Here is a 20,303-nt window from a genome sequence, read left to right as displayed (position 1 = left end):
CACAACGACGAGCTCCTGATGGAGTGGTGTAAAGCACGCCGCCAATGGATTCTGGAGCAGAGAAAACGAGTCCCCAGGAGCGATGAATCATGCTTTGTTATCTGGCAGCCTGATAGACGTGTCTGGTGGAGATTGTTGGAGGAGGGATAATGCTGTGGGGTTGTTTTTCAGGGGTCGGCCCAAATCTTAATGCTTCAGCATATCAAGACATTTTGGACAACTGCATGCTTCTAATTTTTTGGGAACAGTTTGGGAAGGCCCCATTTCTTCCAGCATGGCTGTGTTGACTGGCCTGCACAGAGCCCTGACCTCAGCCCCATCACACACCTTTGGGATGAATGAGAACAGAGATGGCGAGCCAAGCCCTCTCGTCCAACATCAGCATCTGTCCTCACAAATGCTCTTCTAGTTCCCTCAGGCACAAAATTTTGTAGAACTCCTTCCCAGAAGAGTGGAAGCTACTTTAGTTGCAAAGATGAACCAACCCCATATTAATGCCTATGGATTTACAATGGGCTAAAAATTCCTGTAGGTGTAATCTGTAGGTGTGTCATGACTTTTGTCCATATAGTAAAGCTGAAGCCATTTAGAGTTAGCACAAGTTTTGCCAACCTTATGAGAATATCCTCATTTATTAACTGCTTCCTTTCATTTTGTGAGTTCAGTGAAGAATGGGATTCTCCACTGAGACAATGGTAATTGAAGAAACACAGCCTTGTTTTACCCAATGCACTTTTTGTATTGCCAATTTCTGACCAATTTGGACCTTTTCTCATTTCCTATATAATGTAAAAAAAAAAAAAATTCACAAATTACCATCCATATTATCGATCCAAATGCTCCAAGCCAAACCTCCAAAAAGAAACCATTTGTTTTTCATCCTCCATATCCCCAAACAGTGTTTTAAAGAGAGAGAGTGAGAGAAAGAAAGGGAGCAGGATCTTAGACAGGATGAAGTAGTGAGTAGTGAGTTCATAGACGTTGAGACCAGAGATATCTTGACGTCTCCACAATACTGATAACCTGTTCAAGGAGGGGAGTGGCTCGGCCAGTCGGGAGTAAAGGAGCATTATGGACATGCAGAGAGACGCAGCAGAGAGACGCAGACACCAAGCACCAGTAGGCAGCGAAGTGGCAGGCTGGATCTGGCATCACCAGATAGCGATATCCTCATAAAGACATCCAGAAGATGTCATCGCTGTCGCTTTATCCTTTTGTTGTCTAAAACGTAAAATAAAGCTTTAAGCACATGTTGGGGAATTTATGATCTGATACGGATTTAGTCATCACAAAGCGGATAAAATTTACAATGGAAGGCTTTGAAAGAACATTGGAATGAAAACATAGAGGTCTGATGCCAGACCAAGATCCCATCAGAGGAACAAAAGGGGGAGGGGAGAGAGAGAGAGAGAGAGAGAGAGAGAGAGAGACAGTGAGAGAGTGAAAGAGAGAGAGAGAGAGAGAGAGAGAGAGAGAGAGACAGTGAGAGAGAGTGAGAGAGAGACAGTGAGAGAGAGAGTGCATGTGTGTGTGAGAGAGAGTGTGTGTGTGTGGGAGAGAGAGTGTGCGAGAGAGAGAGAGAGAGAGAGAGAGAGAGAGAGAGAGAGAGAGAGTGTGTGTGTGTGTGTGTGTATGTGTGAGGGACAGAGAGAGAGAGAGAGAGAGAGAGAGAGAGTGTGCGTGCGTGTGTGTGTGTGTGTGTGTGTGTGTGTGTGTGTGTTTGTGTGTGTGAGAGAGAAAGAGAGAGAGTTCACTGATTGATATTCATGAAATCAGCTACCTTCAGGAACAGAGACCCAGGGAGGCCATCATTCCTCTCTAGCAATCAGAAGCTTTGTGGTGGAAATCGGCACCTACAGACAGACCTAAACGAACACATTCAGGCACTTTCACACATGCTCTGTGATGACGGTAATAAGGAACCTGTTGTCACTGATGTCAGAAAATAATTTCATTTTTTAAATTGTTGTTGCTTGATTTTTTCGAACTTTCAAATTATGGATCACTACATATCTGCTATAATACATAGTGCTATAATGTTAAGGTGTAGTGGCAGAAATATCCACACTGTCTTAATGAACATTTTCGATCCTAGGATTTTTTTTAACAGATTCATTCCTTTTTGTCAATGGTAATGATCACAAAATTTCAGTCATTAATGACAGTGCATTCGTATTTCCAAGGCAGTTGAATGTGTTCCTAAGAATTACATGCCTCCTGTTTTATGTGAATGGCAACCTATTAGTGAAATAGCCACACCCCTGAATAAACAAAGCTACGGGAAGGAAGTGAAAATATGGTTGAAAATAGCCACCAGTAAGAGAGCGGTAGGAATAGAACCCACATACTGGCGATCAATAGAGCTGTATTTGGATATGGTCAATACATCGCCACAGGACAAATACCCCTTTAGAAGCTCCCATCCATTTCAGAGGCACTGCATACACCATGCCAGACGAGCATTTTATTACAATTTCCTTCTTTTTTTGTTACACTCACACACTGTTCATACAGTGTTTTTGAAATCCATTACACAGAAATCCATTACATCTCAGTAGATGAGACTATAATTGCATGAAAATGGCTGAATGAATGTTGAACTGACTCCATGTTATCACTTTGTTCCAACGAGGAGGGTGGGAGGTTGGCAGAGTGGAGAATGTTAACTGGACCCCATTATTTGGGTCATTTGCCCACATTTACCCACATTTACCCACATTTGTCCACATTTGTCCACATTTGCCCACGTTTGTCCACATTTGTCCACATTTGCCCACATTTGCCCACAGTGTGTAAGGAAGCTGTACAGTAGATGATCCACTTGACTTATTTTCTTTTCTTAATCAGAGGACAGAAAAAATAAGAGTAACTGAAAAAATAACAGCCACTGAAAGATTGAACTCTGTATGTCAGTCAGTCATAAGTGTGTGTGTAAGTGTGTGTGTGTGTGTGTGTGTGTGTGTATGTGTGTGTGTGTATGAGACAGACAGACAGAGAGAGCTTGAAGGCTCTAACCCCAACAGTGCTGCTCACTGAACTATCAAGAATTCAATGTTCATTCCCTATTACATAACTGTTCTCAGAGTAAAATGGCTTTTTCTCTACAGTGGTGTAGAGGGGATATGAGATATGAATCTCGTGTTATATTATTATTAGTGCTGTTGTTATTTTGCATACTGTCATCTCTATCTTTCCTTTGTCCACCCTTCTGTGCTTTTCTGAATTAGGCCAGTTAGCACCACACACACACACTTCAAAAGAATCAGGAGAAAACCTTTCACCAAAGCCTCTTCCTCCAAAGTCATAATTGCATACTGCATATGCAAAGGTAGGGAGGGGTGCTTCCACTTACAGAGGACGTCTGGTAGGTTAACATAGCTGGATGTGTTTAATTATTTATTTGTTGCTGATTATAAAGCCTGTGACTGTATGACAGTGACAGACATTTTTTCTCAGCATGTATTTTAGTGATAACTTTCAAGGGCAGTTTAGCTGAAGTGTTCTTCAAAAATTGTTTTCCTGTAGCTTTAGGCCTTATGCTGAGATTCCACTTACATTCCACTAATAGAAAATGGAAAAGCTGAGACAATGTTATGTGCAGCCTGAAGTTCTGAAGTTCTTTTCAATAAGGCTAATTAAATTTATTGCATTGTAGTTTCAAGCATATTAGGACAAGGTTTATGGACACACGTCCTTTTTAAATCATGTCTTACTTTTGCAGAAGCCATTCAGAAATGTATATTCTATAAGTACCAAGATGTTCCACATCTGATCCACAAGATGTTCCACAAGTGATCACAGTGATGTTTTTTCTTGTGCTGCAAGATATAATCTTTACATGTATGTTGTGAAATGCATGAAATCAAGTGAGACCAATAAGATCAAAATATGTATAAAAATAATAGCTATAATTATTGTAAATTTTATGCAAATTAAACATTTATTATAACAATTTATTCCTTGTTAATTCTTTAACCATTCAAACTGAATAATTTAAATGGTCTGATTTGAAAGAGCAGAAAAGCCTATTTCATTGTAATCACCTTTATTAATGAGAGGGTTTTTTTAGACAAGGTCTGGTAAGGTATCCATAAATACACTCAAGGCCATAAGATCTTCCAGGCTAAAGGTAGTCAACTCAGTTTTTCACAACTTCACACATTTCATGTTAAATAATAATTTTAAAAAATAAATAAATAATTGTTCTGGCAAGTCAATAGGGGCATCTATGTTTTCACATCAGAGGTCATTTTAAAACAATTGATTAGAGACAGATTTGTTTCAGCCATTTCACTATATCAGATTTTACCCAATTGACTGTTTCTTTAAACAGTCAACAAGATTCCAGAAACTGATATAATGACCTTTCTGATTGGCCTCTCATTATGGTCTCATTATGGTCTCATTGTGGTTAGGGGTTCACTGGGAGTGCACCTCTGTCTGTATTTAAGGGCCTACCTTAAATAGTCTTTTTGACTTTACAGTAACCCTCTGTAGCACAGGATTAAAGGCTTTTTTGCCCTTGAAAGCATGAGAAAACCAAAGAGACACAGCCAAGACTTCAGAAAAACGTTGTGGACTTTTGCAAGTCTGGATCCTCCTCAGGAGAAATTCCCAAACAACTGAAGATACCACCAGCATCTGTGCAAACAAGGGTAAGCAAATATATTTTGGGGGGGGGACCACAATATACTGCATATGAAAGGAAGTACAAATGAACTCACAGGGCTGAAAGAAAGATGCCCCTACTCCAAGACTGACAATGATCTGCAGGACTAAGTCCTAGCCAGGACACCAGGGCAAAGATCTGAGTTCCCTGAGCAAATGAAACAAAAACTGAACCCTGACCATAACAATCCAGATAATGTATAGAGGGAAAAGACTAAGCCGTACATCAGCATCCCGGCACTGAAGCACAGGTGTGTCTGCGGGATGATGGGGGAGTGTTTTGCAGAAAAAGTGACTTGTGCACTTCTGAAAAAACACAGCGTCAGGAGGAAAGATGTTTATCAAGAAATGAAGAGACACCTCAAGACATCAGCCAAAAATTTTACATTTTCTCACCTGGATCTTCTACCAGTAAAATGATCTTCAGCAATGGTGGCAGCAAATTAACTTTAAAACAATAAAGTCTAAGTATCTGAACAGTCAATAAGGCCCTTACTGAGTCTCATTGAAGGTTTGTCAATAGAACTGATAAAACATGTTTACACAAGGAGGCTCACGAACCTGGCTGAGTTACTGCAGCTCTGTCTGGAGCTGTGAGAAGCTCATGGAAAGCTGCCAAAGCCTTTAGATAAGAACTAGATTTAGAATGAGAGTGCTTTTTTATCATTGCCCAGCATGCAATGAAATTAGAGAATTAGAGAAATTAGTTCAAGTTAAGCAATTAAGAGACAATGCCACCAAGCACTGATTAATTTTGGACATCAAGTACACACCTTTACTGACTTAACACAGGAAATGTATGGTAATGTAAAGTTGTGAAACATTTAAATTAAATGTTTCTAAGCCTAGGTGAATATAAACTTAAGTGCAACCTCAAAATATGTTTACTTCAATGTTCGACTAAACCGAGTGGATATGCCTTAAAGAGTGCTGTGTTCTGAAAATTCCAGTTTGGCATGCCGACTGTCTGCCCATTTATGGGCACCTCATATTATCCTTTGTTGCAAATGATCAAAGCAGCTGGCCACAATAGGAAGTAATATGTGTCATAAGACCACCATGTGCTCTTGTAAGACCCTCCCAGTTTTGCAAAGCTTTGAAGTCAGCATTAGGACTACCTCAGAACTTCAAGGATGGCAGCAAATTATGTGAAAATTACTTGATCTTTTTGTCATGTTGTCCTTCCATGACCCTTATCCAATGGGAAAGAAGACCTTATTTTCTACCATTACAGCTTGTAATATCTTATAATATGAAAGTGAAGAAATAGCAACTTCAAATAATCTGCTGTTTTCCGGCTCGAACAGTGACATTAGAGACTATAGAACAGAGTAGAAATTAATATCTGCCATTTATTTGGTCTTGGAATGTAGGAGGAATATATTCCGTGTGTTAGGTGTGCTTGTTTACTATTTCATGTGGCAACACTTGGCCGGAGGATGAAACATCCTGTGCTACAGAGGGTTACTGTAAAGTCAAACAGAACTGTCATGGTGTAATATTTTGGGCAACAGAAAAGTGCATCTCACCTCTCATGGGGTGAAAGAAATAAACTTTATGGGTAAACACGAACATGTAGCCAATTAAAACAGCATGACGGATGACGGATGACCACAGCAACACTTTCCTTACTACCTGTGGAAAGCTTATAAATAGATCCTGTGTCAGACACAATATTGTTCTGCCAGCGCAGTATCACTGCATCATGGGAGGTTGTTGTGATTGATTTCCCTTGTGTTACAAACATCAGTTGTGCTTTTTGAAACTTCTAAAAAAGGACATTTTTTAAGACAACACGTGTCTGTTTCATTATTCAAAGTCCATAGTTACATTTTTTTTTCTCGAGAATTAATACCTGGCTACTAATAGTGAAAGTATCAAAATTTTTCAAAAAACACATTAAAAAACAAAATACAGCAACATAACCATTGGAACACAATTTGTAGTTTTAGGGTGAGGAATGTTGTAAAACTAAGGGCATTCCATGAAGAGATTCAAACTCAGAAATATTACAGCATAGTGGATTCTGAAATTATTGACACCACAAGGTAAATATTGAGTAAAAAGGATAACACATACATACATCAGATACATATCTGATATATATATAAATATATATATATATATATATATATAATATATATATATATATCTGATATATATATATATATAAAAAAATCAAATTATACTGTTTGCATCTTGGAGTTATGCTGTCAGAAAAATCTCCAGGCTAATAGGTGACATCTCCATGCCAACAAAGCTTTTCCTAAGAGCTGCCAAGGAAATACAAAGAACAGATTAAAGCATCTGGCACTTTGAATGCTCACAGGTGTGGGGTCAGATAAGACCTTTTTGTTGTCCTGAGAGGTACAGGACAGGTAGGCATATACTGCAAAAAGCATCATAATTAGACTACTGTAAAAATATATGTGGCATCTTAGTGTCTAGCTGCAAGTGTCACTGGGGCTTACAGGAAGATAAATAGGACGAGGATTTTTTTTTCCCAAAATTGGACGGTTCTTAAACAAAATTAAATCTTTCAGCAGGACAAACGAAAAGGAAAAAACAAACATTCTGCACGGAGGAATTGTCTATGGAAGCATCAACAGCCCTTATCTTATTATCCTTGCCTTATTACCATATAGCTAAGGGACATCCATGATGTATTCACTTTTAGGTTATTCCTTCAATCAGTCTCCTCGACCCTTTTTTTACAACAAAATGAAATTAGAATTAGGTGAAGTAGCGCTAGGTTGGGATAGACCTACTTCACGTCTAAACTGGAAAACTCAATGAGACCTATGCATGATAACGTGGCTTTATATTCGCCTACTTTAATTAACCGGTCTGCTTATTATTGGATTAATTCATTTTGTCAAAAGGAGTCAGCGGGAATGTATTCCTGCGTACATAACTATAGTGCCAGAACAATTCAAATTATTCCAATTACAGGTTTGCTTTGCGCACTGTGTGCGCAGCACGATGGGAAGAAGCACAACATTTCCCTTCCTGAACTTTCAACTTTACGGAAGCCCTCCAATCAGACCACAGTTTATTGTCTCGTGGCGGAGAAGTTGGGCTGCTAAATGTTGAGTCAACATGGTGAGTTGCATGTACCCGATAATGTTTTAAAGACTTTGCGGTTCTGGAGTATTATATCGGCAAAACACGACAGGGGATTATCGAGGAGGTTGAACAATCTTAAATGTGTGCGGCACTGTGATCATGACTAGCCGGTCGTTTAAGACCTAGCCACCCGGCTAGCTGCTCTAGCTAACCCGGCTAACTCGCTTGTCTGCTGTGTGCGCGCGCGCCGTGACCGTTTACCTCAGAACTCTCCCGCCGCTTATTCTGGCCATTTGTGTCGATAAAGGTGTAGCCTTATCTTGACAGGGTCGTTGTCGCTACGCGATGGAGAAGCACTCTTAGCGGACGACTAACGTTAACGGTCGCCGTCGGCCAGCGCACTGAGCCATGTTAGCCGCTAGCTGCGTTCGTTAGCTCACTGCTAACATTAGTTAGCTCTCCTCAACAAAAGGGTGGTGTAACCAAACTTAGTTCTTTTTTTTTTGTCACAGGGAACATGTTACAGTGTTTAGCAATCTAGATAAGCCGATCTTTAAGTAAATACAGTTTGGGCTGGTCAGACATTTGACCATTTATTTCGTGTTAAATTCCTGAGTACTCATATCTTCTACCTCGGCTGGCTGGCTAGCTGTGGGATAATATGAAATATTCTGAATACTAAGGCTCATACGTTCACATGGTTACTTTAAACTCAGTGTGCCGGTCTTGTCCATTATGAAATAATACGGTGGCCACACTCCGCTTTACATTTGTGCTCTATAAACTACTTATTTTTAGAAGGCCCGAATCGAGATCATCTTCCATTTGGATAATACTATATATAACTGACAGTTCTACAAACATAGAGTTAAAAAAACGACTGTCTGTACTGAACAGAAGTAGCTAACATACCGAAAGTGTATTGTAGCTTCTTATACTAAGAGCTTTAGTGGTAACTATATCGGCTCTCTTGTTCATGACAGTCCTCAGATGATGGTAGTAGTGGCCCATGTCAAGCACCACCTTTTCCTGGTGTCCCGCCCTCAGGGATGCCCCCGCCTTTTGTAAGTTGGTGTCAGAAAGCCAATTTTTGTGTTTGGTCTTCCTTGTGTCACTGCTTGTGGATTTTTAGTAAATGCATCATTAAGTCTTTTGTGTGTTTTGTTTTCTTTTTTCCCCTTCCAAGATGGGACCGCCGGGAATGCCACCTCACTTCCCACCAATGGGAATGCCACCCATGGGCCAGAGGCCTCCCAACATGGCTCCCATGCCCCCAGGAATGATGCCACCCATGATGCCACCAATGGGAGCTCCTCCAATAGGACAGGTAAGACATAATATAATAATCCCATATTATACTAATTACAAAAATGAATCCTTCAGAAGTCCTTCAGATCCCACTCCCAAAAACTCTCAAATGTTGTTTATGAACCCAAATGGAATAAATATATAGAACATGCTGTACCTTTACTGCTCATTGGCACTCTCAGATGTGCCGTTTGTGCGTCAGCCGTCAGAACCATTGTCTTGGAGAAGCTTGTGTGGGGGGGTTTCACACACACTTAATAATGTGAGATTTATCCCTGGCTATTTTTACCTCCATGGCAATCACTGCATTTTCTGTAGACGGCCAAATGCATGTTGCCCCACCTGTGCATCTGGTGAAATTAGTTCTATCAGGAGGTGTGATGGTGGAAGTGTTGGTTGGAAGTATTGAACCCAGGAGGTGCTGGGTGGCTGCAGATAGAGAGCTCGACTCTTCCTTTACAGGGCACAAGCTGTGGCTTCGCACTTCAAAAAGGGGTTTCAGCGCACACAGACACAGAGTTATGCTTGCTCTCTCTTATCTCGCACTGTGTATTAATACCCTGCTGTACCCTGTGCCACGCTGGATAGAAATTAGCAGCCCAGATAAATTTTTCATTAATCTCTTTCATTAGATGCCAGGTATGATGCCACCAATGATGCCTGGGATGATGATGCCCCCGCGAATGCCAGCTGCGACGATGCAGCCTACAGGCCCGGTAACAGCTCCTGTAACGATCACGGCTGGCCTTGCATGTTAGAAATAGATCCTAACAACTGTCAGTAGTGTTATAATTTGCATAATGAATGCAGTGCAAACAGGGGAAAGTTACCCATTTAGATCTCGCACTCTATTTTTACATGAGAGTGCTCAATCTAATGAGAGAGGTCTTCCATGTTTTATAAATATCACAGTTCATGTGATGAAGCCTCCTGTTTTGAGCTGTTTTAGGCTTGTCCCATTTGAACATAGGGATGATTTTTGAACGCACATTATTAATGCTGTGTGTAATGAAGTGCATATTTTGAGTGCATGTGTGTTTGTTTTTTTTTTTGTCATCTCTCAACCATGAACAGGTTGGAGCATCGGCAGTGGCGGTGCAGGTGCTTCTCTCGTTTAAGGCTCATTTTAATGTATTTATAATTAATTACAATTTTGTGGCCACGCTGCTATATCAGAGGTACACCACAACCAGGGCAATCCTGACTTTGATATATACAGTCCATAGAGTATCCTCACAGCTGTAATCGATGTGTAAAACTAGCTACACAACAGTTGGCAGTTTATTCCTGTGCAGAATTCCTCTCTTGAATCCGCCCTCCTTTTGGAGGCTCAGAGCAGCTACTAGATGGAGAGCTGCCCGCTGGCCCCCACCTCTACGGTTCTACTACCCGCTTGCCCTTGTTAGCGAAAGGAGTGCTCCATGCTGCCCCGCCTCAAAGCTTCAGCACAGGATGAAGGCGGTGTTTGCGTAGTCTGACATTCACCTGTTGTTTCAAATGCATTTCCTAGATTTTTGTGTTGTAAATTTATTTTTGCTTTGATCCACACAGCCTGGTGTTAGTCCTGTGGATACAGCAGGTATGACACCTGACATGATTGAACGCAAATAATAAATGTTTCTCCTATAATAAATCTTATTGTTCCCTGAATTGTGCCATTATGTTTTTGTACTTTTAGGTACTGCTGCTCCAGGTACCGCTGTAAGTATAACCAAAACATTGTGGAAATATAAAATATTTATTTTTTTAATTGACAAGTTTAGGGCAGAGCAAAGGTTATTCTGATATGTTAAATCAGCAATACGATTGTGATAACCGGTAGTCAGTGGGTGTTTTCCTTCCTGACTGTTGATTTCTATTTTTGCAGAGCACAGCAAATGACTCTCCTCCAGATGACCAGCCTAAGAAGGTCAGTGGCACCAGACTGCTGCCAGCCTCGCAGTACCCGAGTCATTTAAAACGTTAATAATAAACATATCTGCAGCAAGATGTTAGTCATGTGCTTGTTTTAGCTGGTCGATGATGCTAACGACACATGTAAATGTACGATCTGAACATGTGTAAACTCCTGCAGAAATCCGTGTGGACGGAGCACAAGTCTCTGGATGGGAAAACCTACTACTACAACACCGAGACCAAGCAATCTACCTGGGAGAAACCAGACGAACTCAAGACTCCTGCAGAGGTAAAAATGGATGAAACCAAACTGAAGGTTCCTCACCTCTGCCCCCCCGCAGCATAGGTTATCACACCTCCCTGTTGCTGGTTTGCAGTTTGCCTTTTAGCAGATCATATTATCTTGAGCTGTCTGTCAAATCCTTCACCAACAAAGTTTCTAAAATGCTTCAATTTGGCACCAAGCACCTTGTGTCTGCGTGCAAAGGAAATGATAAAATCATCCATTTTGGTGTACTGCAGTTCATAATGCGACTTCATTGCATTTGTCTGTTGCAGCAACTCCTGTCAAAGTGCCCGTGGAAAGAGTACAAGTCGGACGCAGGGAAGCCATACTATTACAACTCTCAGACCAAAGAGTCCCGCTGGACCAAGCCGAAGGAGCTGGAGGATCTGGAAGGTGGGGTGGGGCGGAGTGGAGTGGGGTGGGGTGGGGTGGGGTGGGGGGGCAAGGCTTAAACACCCCTGTGCACTCTGCTGCTTTTACCATCACATCACATCAGGAACACAGTCGAAGGAGGTTAGGAGAAGTGGCATCAGAAAAGACGTGGATCAGTGTTGGAATATGTGTACTGTAGTGGTTAACTGGTGAAAGCATTTTACAGCGTTACTCTGGGATATTCTGGGTGCCCTTGTAGGTGTAGTGCGGTGTGGTCTGGAACAGGAACAATTGTGACTTGATTCATTTAAAAGGCTTAGAATATGAATTCTGTTTAGCTGAATTTTATGAATATTATTACCAAGCTTTAGTGAATTATTAATGTGAGCACCAGTTTTAGATCAATCTGGTTTCCAGTATGTCCATTTCTATCAAATCTGCAGCTCGGTGCAGTACATGATTTTCTCTCTCTCGTTTTCATGCACCCAGCAATGATCAAGGCAGAGGAGAATGGGTAAGCCCTCAGACGTCTAAACCTCCCCCTGCACTTCCGTTATGACATTATTTTATCTATTTATTTTTTTGTTTGTACTGAAGTGTGGAGGTGAATGTCTGGAGTTGTCCGCTTCTCATGTCTTTGCGTCAGGACGGCGGACGTCGCAGCTCCTGGCACCGCACCCACTCTGGCAGCGCCGGCGGACACGCCAGTCGCTGAGGCTGTCGTTGCCGAGGTTGATGTTGCCGTGACGACGAGCATCGCAGAGGAACAGCCAACTCAGGTGCCCACACAGGGGGCAGAGGTCATCACTGAGCAAACACCGACTGTGACTGAGGAAGTAACCAGCACAGAGACACCAGCCAGGTAACATGTGTCCCTTGTGTAAACAAGCATGAATAGACATGCATATATGAACATAAAAACTGAATACAAGCTGAATATGTTGGAAATGCTGAGCATAGAGAGTGAGCTTAGCTCATGGAACAGCCTGAACAGGTCTGTCCTGACCCGTGTAGCCAGGGTGGGTCTGTCTGGCCTCTCCACTGTGTCTCTGGGGGTTAAGCCTTCTTTCATCACATCTGCCCAACATGGCCGAGGTTCAGTGCAGGTCTGCCTTCAGCACATCAAAGTCTGCCGTGCTCGGACGTGTTTGCCAACTTGATTTGTAATGGAAATGTTTGGGCACATATGTCTGAGTCCTGATCCGTTTCCACAGCAACGACACATCTAAAGAGGAGAGGCCCGAGCTTGTGAAGAAAGTCTACAAGTGGAACACCAAAGAGGAGGCAAAGCAGGCTTTCAAAGAACTGCTCAAGGAAAAGGTGGGGCGCCCTCTCGCTCGCGTACTCGCTTACTCTTTTTTCCCCCACTACGTGCACACACACCTTATTTCCATGATCACTTTTTCTTTTATTTCTTTGTTCAGTCCCCCTCTTTTTCTTTCTCTCCTGTGGTGATATTGTATTGCTTGCGTCCATGCCTGCATGAGTGTGATTCTATATTTAGCACGCTTTAATTTGCTGCACAAAGCCGTCCTCAGAGGCTCCTCCCCACTCTCTCCGTGCTACCTTTAATTGCCATGTCTGTATGATTAAAGGTGGGAGCGGGTCAGGGGGTGGAGGGGGGGGGGGTGCTGTGCTGTTGCACGCTCCAGTAAGCAGTAAGCATGCTGACAAACGCACGATGGAGCCACTCTATTCCTCCTCACTCTCCCTCTATCTCCAGACCCCCACGTGCTCCTCTCCTCGCCCTGTTCCTCCTGTTCATGGTGAGGGAGGTGTGGAGGTGTCAGGGTGGCTATAAACATGAGCCAGGGGCATTTCTAGAGGTTATGGAAGAGTCTCTTCTAGCACTCACTGTGCGACGATTAGGTGAACACCTGGACCTCACCACAGAGTGGAGGCTTTGACTTTTAGCTTTCTGTTTCTCTCTCACACACGCACACGTGCTCACACCTGCGAATATATTTAACTTGTGTGTTTCTTCGGCAAATGTAATTTTGAACTCTTACATAATTAACATGTTTAACACCACCAGAAGTCTCTTTTTTTCAAACATATGTTACCTCCCATTACACAGATAAGTCAGTCGATGCCTCTGCTAGCATGAAGGCAGATTAATTGAATTTGGCAGAGCAAAAACGAGCTCGACACAGAGGCTAGTTTCCTCCCGCATCCCCGGGGAGGATGGGTGTGGCGTGGCGTGGTAGCCGACCCTCACGTGTGTGTGTGTGTGTGTGTGTGTGTGTGTGTGTGTGTGTGTGTGTGCGCGCACGCGCAGGGAGTGTCGTCGAACGCGTCCTGGGAGCAAGCCATGAAGATGGTCATTAATGACCCTCGTTACAGGTGCTGCACACCACTGCTCCAGAAACACTCTTAATTAAAGAGTAAATATTAATGACACACCCACACCTCAAACTTCTGGAAATATGATCTTGCTTGTGTGTGTGTGTGTGTGTGTGTGTGTGTGTTAGTGCCCTGCCCAAACTAAGCGAGAAAAAGCAGGCGTTTAATGCCTATAAGGTTCAGACTGAGAAGGAGGAGAAGGAGGAAGCCAGGATCAAGTACAAGGAGTCCAAAGAGACGTTCCAGCGCTTCCTTGAGAACCACGACAAAATGACCTCCACCACCAGATACAAGTGAGGAGTGGGTGTGGGTGTGTGGTGACCCAACCATCTTCCTATATGTAATACTTTTAAATCAAACGTCTCATGAGGTTAAAGGTTACCATGGTTAAAGTTGATTTGACCTTTAGGGGCAAGCTGAAACTCTGAGTACAGAGAGTACCCAGAGGTGCTGGTCAGAGCCTCAGCAATGCTGGGCCACGCAGCAGACGTCTGGTAGCAAAAACAAAAGGACCCCACCTAAGCGGAGTTTATTGCATCATTCCCGGTTGTTGAGGATATGGCATTCTGACGGCTTGGTATCACCTAGAGCCGGGATTCGGAAGGCCCGGTTGGAAGTGTTTTGGAATTCTTAATTTCTCTATCAGACCGTTTACTATTAATGCACCCCCCCCACCTGAAGAGCAATGTTACAATCCAGGTCAAGTTTAACAGTCCTCTTACTTACTCTGTGTAATTCCAAATGTTCAACATGTCTGATTATTTGTAGTGCACTTAGTCTGTACATGTCTGATTTATTCACAGTCTCGTCATCCCCGTTAGCCTGTATATAAAGGTCTAGATCACTAATAGGTATACTACTGTATGTGGATTGCAGTAACAATTTTAGGCATTACCAGTTAAGTTCAGGTGTGTGTATGTGTGTGTGTGTTGCACATTTAGGTAATTATTCTCAGGATATAATTAAAGTCCTATGCTCCTCGTCATTTGTATTAAAAGAAATGTGACCCTACAGGCTGTTAACTGTTACGTATCCAGGAGCTGTCTCCCCTGGATTGGCTCTCTATTGACTGATCCTGGTCAGGGAAAATTGGATCAGCCTCACAAAATGTCGATCGGTCTGTCTGTAACCAGAACTCTTTGTTTCCAAGGAGACACCCAGTCCATCCCCTTCTTTTGTCCCATCAGTATGAGCCAAAAGGCTCGAGGTGTCGAGAGCTTCTGCTGTCCTTTCTTTTTGCTTATTTAACAGCACTTTTTTATCTGTAAGATTACCTAATTTACATAATTCACTCCTTGTAAATGTACAGTTGGCTGGGCCTGAATGTGTGTACCACGTTCCACATGGCTGAGCGCCTGGCGACTTTTCCCAGTGTGCAGGGGTGCAGTATCCCATAACCAAGTGGGCATCTCGTAACTCTGGTGCACTGCTTCCACCTTCTGGCAAGAAGAGGAACTGCAGCAGCAAATGTGGTTCTTTGGGTTATAATTGTGTGTGTGTGTGATAGGAAAGCGGAGCAGATGTTTGGTGATCTGGAGGTGTGGAGCTGTGTTCCAGAGAGAGACAGGCTGGAGATATATGAAGACGTGCTGTTCTACTTGGCTAAGAAAGAGAAGGTACCTCTGTCTTTTAGTTAACACGGCCAGTCACACGACCCGATGGGTGTTTGGTGCTGAGCGTTCTGATCCGCTCTACAGCCGCACGTTAGTCGTGGGAGTGTCTCCTTTACGGGTGTGGGTGGGTAGTTCGGACTCCGGGTGTACTGCGTGTACTGAACGCCCCCGAATGATGTAGGAGCAAGCCAAGCAGCTGAGGAAGAGGAACTGGGAGGCCCTGAAGAACATTCTGGACAACATGGCCAACGTTACCTACCGCACCACCTGGTCAGAGGCTCAGCAGTACCTGCTGGACAACCCCACCTTTGCTGAGGATGAGGAGCTGCAGAGTATGAATATGCGCATGTGCACGCACACACACACACACACACACACACACACACACACACCCTCCTGTCTAAAACATTGTCACCATGGCTGGAGATGTGATCTGTCCACCTCCGAGTGCAATGTAGTGTCCTGTGTGGCGTCCGGGGAGGTGTAATCCTTCCCCCCACTTTCTGTTAGACATGGACAAGGAAGACGCTCTGATTTGCTTTGAGGAGCACATCCGTGCTCTGGAGAAGGAGGAGGAGGAGGAGAAGCAGAAAGCCCTACTGAGAGAGAGACGCAGGCAGCGCAAGAACAGGGAGAGCTTCCAGGTAGCATTAGCACACACACACACGTACGTACGTACGTAAATGACATGTTAAAGTGGCCACATCACACAGAGAGAAACCGCACAGCAACGAGGACACGACTGCTTAGGGCCAAACTGGTAGATGTTTCGGAAAAGCAGAAATGTGATCAGCCAGCTGCGTTTCTCCTCCTGATTGAACTGTACCTGTAAAGTGTTGTCTCAGCATCGTGTCTTTTGTGTGTGTGTGTGTGTGTGTGTGTGTGTGTGTAGAAGTTTCTGGATGAGCTGCATGACCATGGTCAGTTGCACTCCATGTCTGCATGGATGGAGATGTACCCAACCGTCAGCGCAGACATACGCTTCGCCAGCATGCTGGGCCAGCCAGGTCAGAGACACGCTCTTGAGTGCACCTTCTCTCTGCCTCTGCCTGTTTCTTCCAGCTTTGCTAGGTCAAGTAGGCCAGAACACACAACTCTCACCCCCTGAAGTTAATAGAGAATAACATCTGGAACAGTTACTGATTAAAAGATCTGGAATAATATACATTCATTTATAAGGGGACACTATATACTTATATTTATATTTTTATATATATATATATATATCTATATATATATATATATATATATATATATATATATATATATATATATATATATATATGTATATATATGTATATATATGTATATATATATATATATATATATATATATATGTATATATATGTGTATATATATGTATATATATATATATATATATAGTGTGTATGTGTATGTGTGTCAGGTAAATGTAAATGGAGGAGGCTCTCAGCATGGCACTAAATCTGGGTGTGCCAGCTTGGTACTTCATACACACAAGTGAGGTGTCTCTTCCGTTTATTCAGCCCCCTCTCTGCTCAAGGGTGTCCTCCCACACCACTCTGAACAGGGAGGTTAATGGAGGAACGGTTGTAAAACGCTCGGTGGAGCTGTAAGAGAGGGTTCGTTTCCGCTGACCTCCCTGTCCTGGTTGGGTCACACTGCTGTGAACAGAGCAGCTAAGGCAGCATCCTCCCATGACAGCACCGACCACAGCACACATCGACTGGGACCTGCTTTCCCCAGCTCTGATTATTGTGATGATGATGATAATTGTTACCTCTTCTTCAGGATCTACACCGCTGGACTTGTTCAAGTTCTACGTGGAAGACCTCAAAGCTCGTTACCATGACGAGAAGAGGATCATCAAAGACATCTTAAAGGTGGGGGCCGTCGACTCCGCGACTCGTTGTGTTTGTTGTAGAATAGCACCTGTAGCGTGTTCGCCGTCATATGTCAGGGATGTGTTCTGTGTGCAGGATAAGGGCTTCCTGGTGGAGATCAGCACCAGCTTTGAGGATTTTGGCTCTGTGATCAGCTCCGATAAGAGGGCCACCACGCTGGATGCCGGCAACATCAAGCTGGCCTTCAACAGCGTGAGTGTCCTCTCCCCTTCAACTTCACTTACCATGCAGCGAGTCTCTGAGCTCGCTGGTGGCACTGGCTGCACTGACGTGAACTTCCCTGGCTGCCATCTGAGCGTGGCTGTGTGTGACTGTGTGTGTGCAGCTGTTGGAGAAGGCGGAGGCGCGGGAGAGGGAGAGGGAGAAGGAGGAGGCCAGAAAGATGAAACGGAAAGAGGCGGCCTTTAAGAGCATGCTGAAGCAGGCCACGCCCCCTCTGGAGCCCGACACTTCATGGGAGGGGGTAGGGCCTGTTGCCAAGAGATGGACACACCCACCAGCTGTTATCGGGTGTTTGAGTGTCATTCTCGTTTTTGATCCAGGTAAGGGAGAGATTCCTGAAGGAGCCTGCCTTTGAGGATATCACCCTGGAGTCAGAAAGAAAGAGGATATTTAAAGACTTTATGCATGTTTTGGAGGTGAGGGTCCAGGATTTTGTAAAAAAACACTAACACACCAACCCTCATTAAGACTAAAGGAGAAGATCCGTCATGGGGTTTTGTGTTTTTCTGATGTTATTTTTGAATAGGGTTTGTAAGATGCACTAGTAACTGCGCATCGAGTGTTTCTCTGCAGTGATGCACGGAGCCACTGTAATGTGATTTGGAGCTCTCTCTCTCTCTCTCTCTCTCTCTCTCTCTCTCTCTGCAGCATGAGTGCCAGCACCATCACTCCAAAACCAAGAAACACTCAAAGAAATCCAAGAAGCACCACAGAAAGCGCTCCCGCTCTCGCTCAGTGAGCCCCACCACCCTCACGTTTTACACACACACTCACGTATACACACACACAGAGTCCCGCTAACCCTGCCTCCTCTCACAGGGATCTGAATCCGAGGATGACGAGTATCACTCAAAGAAGAAGAAGCGTTCCACGTCAAAGTCCCCATCTGAGCATTCGTCCTCAGGAGAGTCCGGTTAGTGGCCCCGCCCCCAACGCCCCGCCCCCACCGCTCAGCACCTGGCCAGGTGTAACGCATGTCACTATTTTCACAGAGAGAAGTTATAAAAAATCCAAGAAGCACAAGAAGAAGGCAAAGAAGAGGCGTCACAAGTCGGTGAGTACGGAGCTCTGTGGAGCGCCTTCCCTCTGCAGCCCACGAGTCCACCAGTGCTCCTGAACTCGCTCCCCTCGTCTCCCCGCAGGCGTCCCCTGAGTCGGATGGAGACAAGGACAGAAAGGGGAGAGACAAAGACAAGGAGAAGGAGAACGAGAAATCCAGAGGGAAAACCCGGGCCGAATCCAAACAGAAATCCCCCAAGAGGAAAGCGGCTAAAGAGGAGGTGAGGTCTGGGCTCCGGTGTGCCGAGAGGGTCTCGAGAATGTAGCTCCGCACCTGGGTCACGGAAGCCTAAAATCGCACCTTCTTGGTCCTCATGCAAGTATCACACACCAAGTGATCACTTTATTAGGTCATATAGCTATACACAACATACATTTAACCAACTTGTTTTCCACAACCCACTGTGGTTCTCTGAACCCAGCTGACCGACTGGAATCTAGTGGACATCGTATCAGCCTCTTTTGGCCTCCGTCATGTTAGCTGTTTTCACCAAAGCAGGCTGTGGTAGCTGGTTGCTGTTAATGTACATTTATACACTCGTATTGTAAATACAAATCTGTTTATGTAAACGCACATGAATACAGCAGAAACTGCTAGATTTCCAATGTACACGTACATGCGCAAAATATCCAGACATCAACTGCCCGTTTTTTAACAGGCTGTTAGGAGAGATGCCACTGCAAACGAGTTACCGTAGCGCCAAACCAGAGTGCACAGAACTGACCCAAAACCAGAGTGAAGGCCCACAGATGTAAAGCAGGTCCAGCATAGCTGACCAATAGCTTAGTGTCTCTCTCTTATTCCCAGGGGGGGTGGGAGACCTCAGGCAGTGAACTAAGTGAAGGAGAACTGGAGAAGAGGAGGAGAACTCTTCTGGAGCAGTTAGATGCACCATAGACGACCTTTCACCCGTCACCCCCTCTCTCTCCCTCTCTCTCTCTCGCTCTCGCTCTCGCTCGTTCAAACACGCATTCCCCTTCATGCGTCTCTGCATACGTCTCTATGGCAGTGCAGGCAGGACTCGGGAGCCATGCATGGAGGCCCTTTTTCTCTGCTCTGGAGTGTTGTGCAGAATGTGATCGCTCAGTATTGAACGTCAGCTTGAACCTCCTTGGTAGCGTCTCAGGAGATCCCCTCCAGACTGGGCTCGGCGCTAAGGACGTGTGGTTCAAGTCTGCACCAAGTTCTTTTCCATCTTCCTTCCATTCTCTTCTGTTCTGTTATTCCCACCCCCCACCCCATGTCTCAGAAGCTGTTTTTATGTAGTTGTACATTTTTGTTGTTGCCAATAGTTTGGCCTTTAAAATTGTTTACAGGCAAATAAAAACCCCATAAACACGGCCCGGCCGTTCAAACTCCGCTCCCTCTGTACATTGTCCTTTCTGGGGGGAAATCGGGTAGGTATTGCTATGAATGAAATCTTTTCAAAGGTATTTTTACAAATGTCGTACTTTGACTCTCACGATGTATTAAAACAGCCGTAGAATTACTGATTTAAATGTTTGATTTTTTTTTTGCTTCTAGAATATTAGTGACTCCACAATCATCAAACTAATTTAACTGACCTGTGTTTACAATGACTTTTG

General features: G+C 43.9%; 1 protein-coding gene across 3 annotated transcripts; it reads left to right on the top strand.

The window, feature by feature from the left end:
• The first annotated feature begins 7,702 nt into the window (after nt 1–7,702).
• Nucleotides 7,703–20,210, top strand: prpf40a (PRP40 pre-mRNA processing factor 40 homolog A). 3 transcript variants are annotated; one of them, XM_035523508.1, is made up of 28 exons: nt 7,728–7,770; nt 8,718–8,798; nt 8,921–9,061; nt 9,675–9,758; nt 10,117–10,143; nt 10,594–10,621; nt 10,721–10,743; nt 10,910–10,951; nt 11,117–11,227; nt 11,497–11,617; nt 12,086–12,110; nt 12,243–12,458; nt 12,811–12,916; nt 13,875–13,939; nt 14,068–14,232; nt 15,447–15,555; nt 15,734–15,884; nt 16,063–16,196; nt 16,445–16,559; nt 17,323–17,414; nt 17,511–17,627; nt 17,761–17,898; nt 17,978–18,073; nt 18,306–18,392; nt 18,477–18,570; nt 18,650–18,711; nt 18,800–18,937; nt 19,525–20,210. In XM_035523508.1, exons 1-28 carry the CDS (start codon nt 7,768–7,770, stop codon nt 19,612–19,614), a joined length of 2,661 nt encoding a protein of 886 aa, XP_035379401.1. In that variant the 5' UTR covers nt 7,728–7,767; the 3' UTR covers nt 19,615–20,210. The 3 variants fall into 3 exon arrangements, with proteins under 3 accessions (XP_035379403.1, XP_035379401.1, XP_035379402.1); XM_035523510.1 differs by lacking the exon at nt 8,718–8,798 and having other exon boundaries at nt 7,703–7,770; nt 19,525–19,614; XM_035523509.1 differs by lacking the exon at nt 10,117–10,143 and having other exon boundaries at nt 19,525–19,614.
• The last annotated feature ends 93 nt before the right edge of the window (nt 20,211–20,303 follow it).

This window comes from Electrophorus electricus, chromosome 2 (genome assembly GCF_013358815.1).
Source record: "Electrophorus electricus isolate fEleEle1 chromosome 2, fEleEle1.pri, whole genome shotgun sequence".
Taxonomy (NCBI): Eukaryota; Metazoa; Chordata; class Actinopteri; order Gymnotiformes; family Gymnotidae; genus Electrophorus; species Electrophorus electricus.
This window is presented reverse-complemented; position numbering and strand designations above follow the sequence as displayed.

Excerpts from the sequence above, each read along its gene's own strand:
- prpf40a (XM_035523508.1), top strand. Across the intron at positions 15,885-16,062 it reads TGAGGATGAGGAGCTGCAGA|ACATGGACAAGGAAGACGCT; the intron begins GTATGAATATGC and ends ACTTTCTGTTAG. Across the intron at positions 16,560-17,322 it reads CAGCATGCTGGGCCAGCCAG|GATCTACACCGCTGGACTTG; the intron begins GTCAGAGACACG and ends CCTCTTCTTCAG.